The sequence below is a fragment of the Centruroides vittatus genome, unplaced genomic scaffold, assembly GCF_030686945.1.
Source record: "Centruroides vittatus isolate TY-2023 unplaced genomic scaffold, ASM3068694v2 contig_1342, whole genome shotgun sequence".
In the NCBI taxonomy this organism is placed as follows: Eukaryota; Metazoa; Arthropoda; class Arachnida; order Scorpiones; family Buthidae; genus Centruroides; species Centruroides vittatus.
Genome location: NW_027120854.1, coordinates 41,050 through 54,092, shown reverse-complemented (window position 1 = coordinate 54,092; position 13,043 = coordinate 41,050). Strand labels below are relative to the sequence as shown.

At 30.7% G+C, this 13,043-nt stretch overlaps 1 protein-coding gene across 1 annotated transcript in view; it reads right to left on the bottom strand.

The window, feature by feature from the left end:
* LOC136990813 (4'-phosphopantetheine phosphatase) overlaps positions 1–13,043 on the bottom strand; it is a 32,233-nt gene that overhangs the window by 1,707 nt on the left and 17,483 nt on the right. Inside the window, exons 7-15 of the mRNA XM_067289240.1 lie at positions 12,555–12,739; positions 4,317–4,398; positions 4,072–4,166; positions 3,847–4,002; positions 3,658–3,770; positions 2,645–2,732; positions 2,373–2,577; positions 2,131–2,285; positions 717–886 (exon numbers count right to left, since the gene is read on the bottom strand). Of these exons, the coding sequence (XP_067145341.1) occupies positions 717–886; positions 2,131–2,285; positions 2,373–2,577; positions 2,645–2,732; positions 3,658–3,770; positions 3,847–4,002; positions 4,072–4,166; positions 4,317–4,398; positions 12,555–12,739 (1,249 nt within the window). The remainder of the gene's footprint in view (positions 1–716; positions 887–2,130; positions 2,286–2,372; positions 2,578–2,644; positions 2,733–3,657; positions 3,771–3,846; positions 4,003–4,071; positions 4,167–4,316; positions 4,399–12,554; positions 12,740–13,043) is intronic.

The window sequence follows — 13,043 nt, the reverse complement described above, 5'->3', positions numbered from 1 at the left end:
TTGTAAAAAACCTAGTACTAAAACTCACGATGACACTAATCTGCCAGAAAAAAACATTTTTAAGAGATATTTACTCTATATGGAGACTCTAGTGACGTGGAGACGTAGAATCCAAAGGCGACGGTCGTCGTCGATCCTTTGCAGGGCTTCTTGCGTGCGGGGTAGCACGGCCTATTAAAATATGGCTTATTGAAGACATGTTACAACTTTCGCAGCCTCGAAAGGCTGCAAAAGTTGTAATGAGTCTTCAATAAGACGTATTTTTGTGACCAAAACTCACGTGGGCTAAGATTTAAAGATACAGAAATACCATACAGGCGAGTTTCAGTATTAATTGCTTTTTACAGAATGTCTTCTGCACAACCAAAAACATTCTTGTACGAGATTTGGTTGCATTTGGACAACTAAATACCTCTAAAGACAATGTTAATTAAGTAAGAATACTTTAACTACAATCACCCTGATAATAGCCACCAATTATTGTTTGAAACTTTTAGTGTGATAAAAAAAAATCCTGCATTTCTTGTTAGTGGATCTTCTATGGTTCACATCTGCGTCGATTCACTCTCCTCAATATTGCCACATCAATAAATGTTATAATTAATCCATAATTTGGATATTTATTTAGCAACCTCCATTATTTCAAATATCAATTAGTTTTTTTCGTTAGATCGCAATTTTAAAGTGGGTTTTTACTGTGGTTAAAACTGTATTACCTGAGATCTAAACATGGTGAACCTTGACCCGAATCCAAAATTCTCAAACGATCTTCCATCAATGCTCGATGGATGTCTTCGTTGATCATGGCCGCTTTCCTAGCCAAAACTTCTAACTCTTGATACGTAACATCGTTCAGTGCAGGCTTGCTGTTGGAACACAGTAAAACCTGAAAGTTTGGTTAAACTGTTAATTTTTGCAGCCAAAGTGTTATTGAGATTAGATGTTAAATACAGTGGAACCTCGCTTAATGAGCATAATTCGTTCCAGAACCTTACTTGTAATGCGAAATACTCGTTAAGGGAAAGAATTTTTCCCATAGAAATTAATGTAAAATATGATAATGCTTTCCATGCCAAAAAATACTCAAATACCATATTTACTTGCGCATAAGACAAGGTTTTTATTCATTTTTCACCACTTCAAAAACCTAGGTTGTCCTATATGTGTGAGCAAAGGATCCTTTGCATTTTTGCAATAATTTTTGTGAACCGTGTATAGTTCGTGCTGCCATTATAGCAGAGTGCTATCGAGGTCAAGGTGAATGTCGCTTTTAAAGAGATGGTCTGAAAATAGCTGGTAACTTAGCAATGATTATAAATGTAGTTATTTCACATTGTTAAATTGGTATTTTTAATGAATATTTTGTACATTCTGAATTATTAAAAATAAACTTTTTCCTGTCATGTGCATTATGATCTTTTTGCTGTGTGGGTATCAGGTGCATGGAAAAGCAATCTTCAAAAGCTGATAGCAGTTATTCAGGAAATACTGTATTTTAAATTCACTCGACAGATCAGAGGACAATGCTTTGTGGAGTAAGAGTAAAAAAGAGGAGAATTGTATGTAACGAAGCTTCGGAGGACGAGTCCGAGTAAACAAAAGGTGATAGCGTCAAGAAAACATAATAGTTTGCCTTGATATGTGCATTTTATGATAATTTATTTGTGATTAAATGAAATAAAATTAGAATTGTATTAATAAATCTAATTTTCTTTATTTTGATTTTTAAAGTCACACCTCATCGTTAAATGCGAGATCGTCTTATATACGAGTAAATATGGTATTTTATGTATAACGTTTATTCAAAGAAAATTATACAATATACATTGTTAAGGAGCGTGAATCATCATCATCATCTTTTCTTCTAGCACAGAATGAACCAACCTAGAATATGAATTTGAGTTGCAGAAAAAAAAATCACAGATAACAGAGCATGCGCACAATCTGGAACTTCCCCTCTCCTTGTCACTCATTACGCAAAACTTTGTTAAGTGAGGCATTTTTTAAAATATTTGATTTGCTCATTATGCGAGGTGCTATTTATTGTTCACCTGTTTCACCAGTCAACCAAAATCTTTAGTTAAAAAACATAAAAGCTAGTTCTATTCAAATATGTTATTGACAACTTACTTTAGTTCCATTCTGAAGAAGTTCCCGGGCAAAAGGTAATACTCCGAGAACTACGTCCATCCCACTGTTGTCGACAAATATTGCCGCACATTTATGAGGCGGGCCTTTTAGTCTTTTTAACCATTCATCTAAATTATCAATTAACCACGGTCTTCCTAATCCAAAATAATTTAGAATGTTATTTCGCATTGAGGAAGCTTTGTCTTTTTATTGTAACATAAAACATTTTGTTATAATTTTACCTTGTAATTGTGATTTAGCATCGTAAAAGTCAAACTCCGAATGTTCTAGAAGTTTTGCAATTTCTTTAGCACCCCAATCGAATACATTTCCGGCAAGCAGACCTATAACCAATGCCTCTTGACGTTCTTCCCAAGACATGATGTCCAATGCTTCTAATCTTTTAGCAAGTAACCTTAATGCGTTTTCATTTTCTATTCTCTTTTGCTGATATAAGCATTAAAACAATTAAATTTTAATGAAAAAATATTGTTAATACAAAATCTAAACTTACTTGAAGATAAGGATCTGGAAAATCAAATTCATTCAAGCACTGTTCTCTCATATCTAGTAAACTTCTTACAGTCAGAGAACCATACGCACTATAAGAAAGAAGTTTAATTCAATGATTACACTTCTAACAATAATTGCATTATAATAATGATTAATTAGAACAATTACAAATTAAATATTAAGTTTACAAAATTATTTGCAGTTATATACAAATCAGTAAATATCCTAATAAATAGACTCATGTAAAGTCAGATTAGTCTATGAATGAAACTTATAGTGCTATAGCTTATTTTGTATTGTATATTATTATGGTAGGACCAGGCCATATGCAACTGATGTGTTTCCAAAGTTTTCGTATAAGAAATTTATATAAAATAACAAACCTCATTAATTATTAAGTATTCCCTAAATTAACATATCTATCACATTTTTTTCATATATAAATAACGTAAATAAACACTATATAAACAATAAACAGCATGAAACTGCAAATCATAAAAGCATTACTTCAAAAACATCTCTCTCTTTTCTCAGTAAATTAAAATTTTACAGATATTTTTGGCTTATTAGAGCTACTATCACTATCCTTGGGTTTGGAGCCATGTTTAAAATGTAATTAGCATATAGGAAATTAATGGAAGCATCAATATCACAAGAACATGACATGTTACAAGCAAAAACTGCAGACAAAGACTAAGACATAAGACATAAGACAATGCAAGTCTCAGCAATGAGTGCAAAACAAAGAAATGAGTTGTTGTAACACTTTTAGAACACAGAAGGAGAACAAGCATATGCTGCAGGACTTCAAGAAGATGTTATCAATTTCTAAAAAAAATGTTTCTTCATCTTAAACTTTCAATTAAGGCATTACTAGCCTTAATTAAAAGTTCGGGACACTTGATTTACCAAAATATTGAAATCTGTTGATTAATATATTCTATTATACTATTAAAAACATTTTTGTGCCATTATTCAATGCAAAATTGAGCTTATGATACAATACACACTTACAAAGGATGGTCTTTTAAGTGATGTAAACGATCCACATATTTTTCTTTAAATAAATTAGCTCTCTGCACAGCATCACATCTATGAAGTTGACTTTGAACAGCACGCTGAACGAACTATAAAATAATTTCAAATATTAAGCAAATCACAAAAAATTATCCAGAACCTTATTGTAGCACCTTATAAAAATACCTTATCGACGGCATCTTCAAAACATAACAGCCAATATTCTCTTGCGTCGGGATCTTGCGTTAAATCTACGGTGTCGGGAACATAACTGTACGGATTGCTGAGCAGGGGACAATACACTAATTGCCAATTATACCTGTCAACTTCTAACTGATCAATCTGCAATATAAATAACATAAATACCAAAAAGCTATTTTTAATTAGGATATATCAATAATTTCTATTTACCACTGTGTTATTCTGTGAAAAAAACTGACTCGGAAAAGCATTCTTAAGGCCGGAACTTCCGGCATAATTTTCACCCCAGGAGTATTTTTGAGTATCTGAAAATTAATAGTCTTCATCATATATTATTAAAATGATAGTAACAAGAACTTAAGTTATCTGGTCTTAATATTTGGCTAATAAATTTTGGAATCAAATTAAAGAAATAACGAAGAAAACTAATCATTGGAATTATTATTTGCACACACCGCATTCTTCGGCTCCTTTTAAAAATGCTCCGATAGCACCCAGATAACCTTCGTGGCGCAGAAAGAGAGCTTGTACCTTGCCCTATTTAAGAGAATAAAATATCACATTAAAAATTAATAAAATCGTAAGAACTTTAATTTATATTTTTCACTTCATTAAAGAAATTTAAACCTGAAATTAGAGAAAACTAATTAGATATCTCAATAATAGAAAATTGATTGTATGTACTGTTCAAACTCAAATTTTTGTTAATTTTGAGCCACTTGGTTTTGAATAATGTAAAGGAAGTTTCAAAATACTTTTATTAGATGCAAATCATATAATAATAATTTGTATCTATTCCCTAACAAATGAAAACTAAACAAATTTCCTAACTCATTACACAATGGGTTCTGAAAATGATTTCTATCTATATACCCAGAGACAATTATTTTTACCCCTCAAGCTATACGGGAATTTGTATATCAAAACCACTCAAACAACTTTTCCATTGGCCGATTTCATTTTGAATGGATAAGGCCAATTTAGGCCTATTTTGTGTTAAAAAAGAGAGGCTTCTATTCATGTCTATTGTAGTTTAGCCAAGTTCATTATGGGGCACTTGACAGTGAAGAACAATGCCCAACACAAAATATTTTCAAGGTTCTCAATCCAAACACAAATTGAATACCTCAAAATGGCAGATCCATCCTTTACTGCCCTGGCCATTCCACCAACAAGATAAATTTTAAGTCAATATTCTATTACTGTTCAAATATGCAGCTAGAATAATCGTTTTAAAAATAAAAGGTCATGTTTTATGCAAATAAATTAAATAATTTTTATGTAAACTATAAAAATGTTTCTAACTCTGAACTCCTTACAAAGTAGGACAATAATTTTTCTATTTAGATTAAAAAGTTCTTACTTTGAGTTATAAGCCTAGTGTAGGGCCCAATTGATCTAATCAAAGTAAGGCCAGCTCTCCAAAGCCCCATATTACTCGTGATTTGATTAAACAATTGGGAGTTACCCAATTCATGGCTCCAGCTCTACCTTTCAGGACAAGCAAAGTTTCAGAATAAATGTTAGGCTCAAAGGCTGAAATTGCTCAATGAGTGAAAAAAATGGCCACAAAGCGAAATTCATGTTGTGGCTTTTGTGATATTTGACCACGACGTGTTCTGGTTTGGTCAGGTTAGGTTAGGTTACTTGGACAGGTTGAAATTGGTTTGAATGTTTTAGTTAGAGGGCTTGATGTTGATTGGGGATGTGCAGCTCCCAGAAATGTTTTAGCTGTTGATATGAGCATTAATCCATCAGGGGACCTATTCTAAGCTCTTCTGATAACTCAATGAGAGCAATTCACAGGACATTCGATAAGTCTCTTTAGCGAAAGGCAGTTAACGAACCTTAGACAAATCGCTATTCTGTGCTCCATGCTAGGCGAGTTTCGCTACAGATAGTCGGTCGAGATGCATCTGGGTTCCATGTTATCGATAGCTATTACTCTTTAACCAATCACAGTTTAGTTAATGTTGTATTTTTGTCATGTGACTGCAACCCGTCATTTTCCAACATGTTTTTAGTATTCTGTAGCCTAATTTTTTGTTAAATTGTCATCAAAAAAGGGATAACACAGCCAGCAAACTACAACTTGTCAGTTCAAGATATTAGACAAGATTTGTTAAAACATTTCTGCTCTAGCCAGGGTCAGATTTAGGCATTTCGAGGCCCTCGAAACTGTGTGAGGTCCCTTACCAACCCTTTACAATTTTATACAAAAAAGATAATTAACATAAACATATTAATTTTAATCATAAATGTCTTATTGTTAAAAAGTATTTGCAACATATTAGAAAATAAGGTACAATTCAAAAAGGAAAACACTAAAAATTTTGTTTTCATCACTTTTCGATGGCAAAAAAGCTACCTATAAAAATCAAATAAATTTTATATTAAAAAAGAAGAAATCTCTAGAAATATAATATAAACAATAGCGGTTATTAATGTAATTAAATACTACACAAAATAAAAAGTAAAGTACAGTATATTTTGTTGGTTTGTAAAAAACAAATTATTACAAAATTTGACTTCAATTTTCTTTTTTGTAGAAATTTTTTAGCTCCCTCGAAACTCAAGGCCCTAAGCTCAGCTTACATAGCTTACTTGTAAATTTGGCCCCGGCTCTAGCTTTTCTCGTAATTCATTGCATAAATGTAATAGTAATGGCTTTGAAAGACGACAAAGTTTTTTAAAGTGTATATCATTCAGCCGAAAAGCATTATCTCAAAGATGAAAAACTAAGATTCGTGACGTCCAATGCTGATTTTCTCTATCTCCAATTGCTCGTGAAGTAATATCATCCTTACACCTAAAGTTGCCAAGTTTTTTTCACTTTTGTTATGTTCCTAACAGCAGCTCAAGAGTGATCAATAAGAAAAGCTTAGTCATTGTCTGTGGCTATTGGAACCGAAAACGAAACGTACGGCTCGGAATAGCATTTTCACAGTTGATTAAATGTGAATCGTGTGGAACCGATAGAAACTGATTTTTATCGTATTCATTAGCTTAACGATACTACTCAGAATAGGTCCCCAGGTCTCTATCAGTTAAGAAACAAGGGTCTTCTTGATCGACTTTATGCTCGTAATGAACTTACAATTTCTGAGAGTAACTTTATTAACATTTAGGACGTACCCTCAACTTCACACTTCGCTCAGCATCCAAGTTAACATCTGGAAGTAAGCAAGGGTTTATAATGTGTCAGTGTAAAAGATACTGTATTGATAAAAAATGCAAATGTCGCTTAAAGAACATAAAATGCGACTCGAAATGTCACGGTAATAGTTCTTGTAAAAATAAATAACTCTGAAACATTCTCGATTCTCATAAAAAAGATTGATTTATTAATAAAAGTTCCTGACAAAGTAATTGTTAGAAAACATTGACATATCGAGCACTGCAACAGATTTTCACAAATGATTATATGTTGAAAAGTTTCAGATGTTTTGCATATTTTCAGAGTTATTATAGATGGTTAACAACGATATACATATATATTAATATAGGTTGTAATTATTGCAAAAAATTACATTTTGTTAATCATCTATAATAACACTGAAAATATGCAAATTTGTACTATGCCACAGCACAGAAAACGAGGCCGAAACAGCCATAAGACATTAATGAAAAAGAATTTTTATGTCCTTGTGAAAAATCATTTATTATATTCCGTAATATGAATACAACTATAGTCTACATCTTCTAGATATTGTGATAACTGGATATTGTAAAATAAGCAAAAGATTATGTACAGTACAACAGGTAATCGATTAATCTACTTCCTGTCAGTGCTTTTAAAGAATTTTTACAATTTTAAAAATATCTCATTATAACTCATTATATCTCATTATATATGGCTTCTATTCTTATACATTGTTTTTATACGAGATATAAAAATTGTGTGTAAAAAAGATTACTCCGTTTATAGAAAAAATAAGATACATGTGTCGACTGATTTTAAACCTTGTATGCATGGCAGATCGAATATGATAATGGTAAGAACCATACCTTGTGTTAATTTTGTTTGGTAAAATACTTAGTGTAATATTTTAATTGTTGTATTGTTTAGTTGACTGATGAGGGGCTCTATGCCCGAAATGTGCAAATGGCACGTATCAACTAAATAAAGATGGAAATAAAGTAAAGTGTTTAATTAAAACTCAACTTTGGGTTCATAGTCCAACAATCAACAAAACACGGTTTCAAGGAAGAAATAGTTACATGATCTCAGCTAGAGGCCGCATAAAGTAGCATTGGCTGTATTGCCCCATTATATAGAGTTTTATAAGCTTTATGATTTAGTCCACCGCTGCACCTAGCACATTTTAGCAGCATGTAGTTTATTTTCTTGGCCTTAGCCAAGATGTAATTAATATGGCAACGGAATGTGGTTTCTATTCTCTCTCGTTTTATTTTGTATGATGTTTCTGTTTACACGTGCTACTCAATCTGTCAAAGTATTTTGCGTCCTTTTGTGAAAATTAAAATTAATATAAAAATGAATATTATGAATTTGATTAATAATAATAAAAAGATTGTTAATAATTAAAAAATAAAGTTCTTAAAATAAATTGTTTATTCGAATTCATTAAATTTTTATATTTTTAATTTGTTCACATAATCTTTTATAAATAATAGTACATATTAATTAACTAATTAATAATTATATATTTTGGACCTAAGGTTTTTAGGGTTTCATTAAAAAAATTTATTTTTGTTAAAATCTTTCTGTAAAATTATGCCTAAATATTATGTAAGATAGGGAAGGGGAGGGGGGATCAAAGAAAATATTACGGTTTCTTACACAGGGGTGGGTGAGTGTCTAGAATGACCGAAATCGCCCTTACGTAATTTATGGATGCCCCTAACTAACCTAACCAGAACACGTTGTGGTCAAATATCGTGAAAGCCATTACACGAATTTCGCTTTGTGGTCGTTTTGAGTTAGCCACAATGCGTTGTGTCCATTTTTACAAATGCCATGACGTGAATTTTGCTTCGTGGCCATTTTGACAAGCCGTTTTTTTGCACAATGAGCGATTTTGGTCTTTGAGCCTAACAAACGTATTCTTTAATGGCAGAGTACTAATTGAAAAAGTGCATAAGACCCAAAATAAAGCATTTTTATCATCACACATGATTTCCTACAAGCCAACTTGAACAAGTTACACTTTTTATATGACTTCTAAATAACAAAATATCATCACGGGTGACATCCAAAACTTCCTGTAGTTGTAGTCTGTGTAATGTACACTTTATTCACATGTTGAATCTTACTGTCAAATATGGTTCCAGTATTTTTATGCCACAACTTTTAAACATTTTCTTTATTTAAATGTTTTGCCAAGCTTTACTTTTTAATGTGGTTCCAGTTTTTTCTAATGGGATTTCAAGTCATCAATAACTTCAAAATAGAATAACTTTTACGATAATTCTATTTTCATGTGACAGTCATACAATTGCCTGCAGTACAACTCACATGATAACCAATTGACCAATAATATACCAAAATTTTAAAAAATGGGCTATTATTTTATAAATATTCAATATTTTTAAATAAAATTTTCAAAAGGGCAAATAGCACTTTAAGAATACGTGTTTAAAATTATTAGAAATTCTGATTACCTCTGCATATAATTGTTACTTAAAATGAGTGTTTTACTACAAAAAAACAATATACAATAGAATCTTATTTTAATGGATCATACAGGCCACCGAAAATCCATTATACTGCAAACAACAGATTTCCTGTCCACCCAGGAAAATATTCATTATTTAATCTCCTTCATATAAAAAATATCTGTACTTGAAATTATTCAGTCTCTTGAGATCTCTATTCTGAACAAATATGTGTTGCAAAATTGTATAATATGCCATACATATGTATGACAAAGGTGACTGAAACTGTATATACTGTAAGAACAAAAAGAGAAATTATGTACACTCGTTAGCACTTCACTTGACTTCAATTTGTTAAAAACTTGTTCATATTGATTTGTTTTGATGCCACTTTTCTGCCTATCGAATGCAACAATTGCTTGATTTTAGCAATATCAACTACTGTACACTACAGCTCGTTCGTTTATGCTGAAATTTTATCAGGAGGGTCTTCACAAGTTGGAAAGACTACAGTCTTGCTAAATTTCAGTACTACACTTGGACCAGCATCAGAATTTTCACCAGATGGCTCCTCCTGAATTGTTCAGCCTGCTGATTCTTTATACAATTCTTCAATTGTACATATCCCAAATGTAACAAATGCATTATTAACCTTTCAACAGTGGGATAGTCAGGTATGGTGCTTTCCCAAAGTAATGGAGAATAAAGGTGGAAAATTTTTAAAGTATTTTTCCACATGTTTTTTTCTCATTACCGTTTTGAAAAAATATTTCGTAAACAGTTATGTCTAGTAAAGAAAAGTCTTTTTTTATTGTTACATAATTACTTTTTTATGTGAATTTTTTTTGTGGTAGTTTTTGGCGATACCCCCAAAAGAATTTAAAGGATATATCCGTCGGTCACTGCAGAGTGAATAAACATTACAAATTTCCAGAAACACCCAAATATTAACTGAACATTGAAAAAATGCAAAATTTACAACAGATGGTGCTATAAAAATCTGTAATTTCAAGTTACAGATCTGCTAAAAAGAGGTAAAATTGCATTGATTTGGCAGGACCTGGGGAAAAAATCCATTATTCTGAGAAACTGTTCTACGATTTGTTAAAATGAGATTCTACCATATACACATGATACTTTTCACTAACTTATTTTATAGATCCCTATTTACTTTGTCCCAGTCAATTCTGCCCTAGGAAAGAAATTTAAATTAGGAAATAGTCCAATAACCTTTAAATTTTTCTTTATCACTCAGATATAGTGTCCATGTTAAGTTATTTTACTTCAAAATTAACTTAATTGAAACTAGATCTACATCTAGTTTCAATTATGTAATAAAGTTTCATGTAATTTAATTAAAATAGAGACCATGACAGCAATTTTATCTGTCATGGTCTCTATTTTACTGGATTAAATGAGATTCATTACATAATACTAAAAGATTTATATCTAGACTCAAGTTAATGTTGAACTTAACATAGAAAATAGAGCTTTTATGTCTACGTTCATCATAATGAAAACTGTAGATTCAGAAAAAAGCTAGTGACAAACATTTATATGTCATACTTACATAAAAGATGATGAATTATTTTATTTAACCTGTTTCCAAACTTTTCTGAGAATAAATCTATCAGAAATGTTTATTCCAACATAAACTGATAGTTATAAAAGAGGACTAAATCAATTTTGACACTTAAAGGGGAAGAAATCATAAAAACACGAGATACCAATAGACAATTAAATAATAATTCTTATTTAGCAGTTATTTACCACATTATCTTTGCACCCAATTGAAAGGTTATAACTACTTAACATATGAACACGATTAATGTTATAACATTTTTATTAATATTTAAATGCAACTAAAATAGCATTCACATTATGCTATGTATTACTGATTATAAGTGATATAAATTAATTTTGTTTAATTCTGAAAAAATAAAAAAATGTGTTATAAGAAGTTGTTAGAGAATTTTTGGTTAATCACAAAATTTTTTAAATATTTGCAAAGTGAAAAGCTCAGAAGTTTCTAGAGAATATTATTATGCCTTTGTGTCCTTTATCATAACTTAATAATAAGTCCTGTTAATTGATAAATGTACTAGTATACAAAGATAAATTTCTAGAGAATAGTTGAAGAAATTAATCTTCCTGAGTAGTGCAAATTTGGCTGACTTGTACAGACTTAACACACCTTGTAGGTACAATCAGCCAAATTTGGGCCACACCAGTTAACATTAACCCAGACAAGAAGTAAGAATAAGTGAAGCAATTACAGTGAAGAAATTAACACCAAAACCTGAAAAAAGAAAACAGATCTAGAGCTAGAATTGAGAATTTTTTAAAGAATATATGGCTCTGGGTTCCAGCAAAAACTGGAAGATCCAGTCGGTTCTGACTCCAAAGTCCTGTTGCAAAATGCTATTCTTAAAGAAAAACTTAATGCTTTTGGCTCATACTCCCATTTGTAGTGAGAATCAAAATAAAGCTCAAGAAAAGTAAACTGGTAACCCCTCTCTAACTTTATTTCTTGATTCCTGATGGATATATAAATTAAAAGTACTAGTTTTCTAAAGTTATTATTATTAAAAAAATGTTTAAATTGGACTGTGTTTGAGAGTATCCTTAAAGAGTATATTCACTAAAAATAAAAAGCAATTTGGCAGTTTTGTAATAATTTATTAGTAATAATTTTTTCTCTTCAATTTTAAATTATTCTATAATAAAAATATATATAAAAGGTTTATAAACATATTAAAAACATTAAAATGAACTTAAAAATTACATTAATATGAATATTAGTAAAATAACTGCTGTATGTTATATAACTATTGATACATTTATAGTGTAAAATACATATTACAGAAAACTATTATCTGTAAGATGGAAAGTAATAATCATTCTGTTAATAAGGAATAAAATATCAAATTCTATAAAATTCAGTCAATAATATTTACCATTAGGTGCTTACTGATTTAGTAATCTGAACTTTTTTTTAATTTACAGACATTATATAAAAAAAAATTTATGCAACTACTAACCTAAGAAAAAAATTCAAAACTTTTCCACATCACCTTGCTCCAATAGTTGATGGCATACGATATGGCATGCATGCTCATGGGATGACCCCTCAAGAAATAACCACCAAAATATACTCTGGTCAATCCGTGCATCATGGCATAAAGACAGGCGATTTGTCCCAAATCATTGCTGATCATGAACAATAAACTCCTGGCAATGTCCGATTCACAGAAGTTACCTAACAGATTATAGACAGTATATAAAGTATCACCATAACTTAATTAAAATTTTTACAAATAAATCAAATTTTACAATATATATTTAAAATTAATAGCAATTGGATCAGTAATAAGATTCTTAAAATTGTAAATTCTAAAAATAAAGTATTTCTAGAGTATGAAACAAATAAATATATACTCTTTATATCCGACTTCTGGTAAACTATTCAGGCAGACATACCAAATAACAAACGAATACTAAATCTTTATTTTTGCTTTTTTTAACAAATTCATTTTCAAGAAATCTAATAAATCCAAATGCAT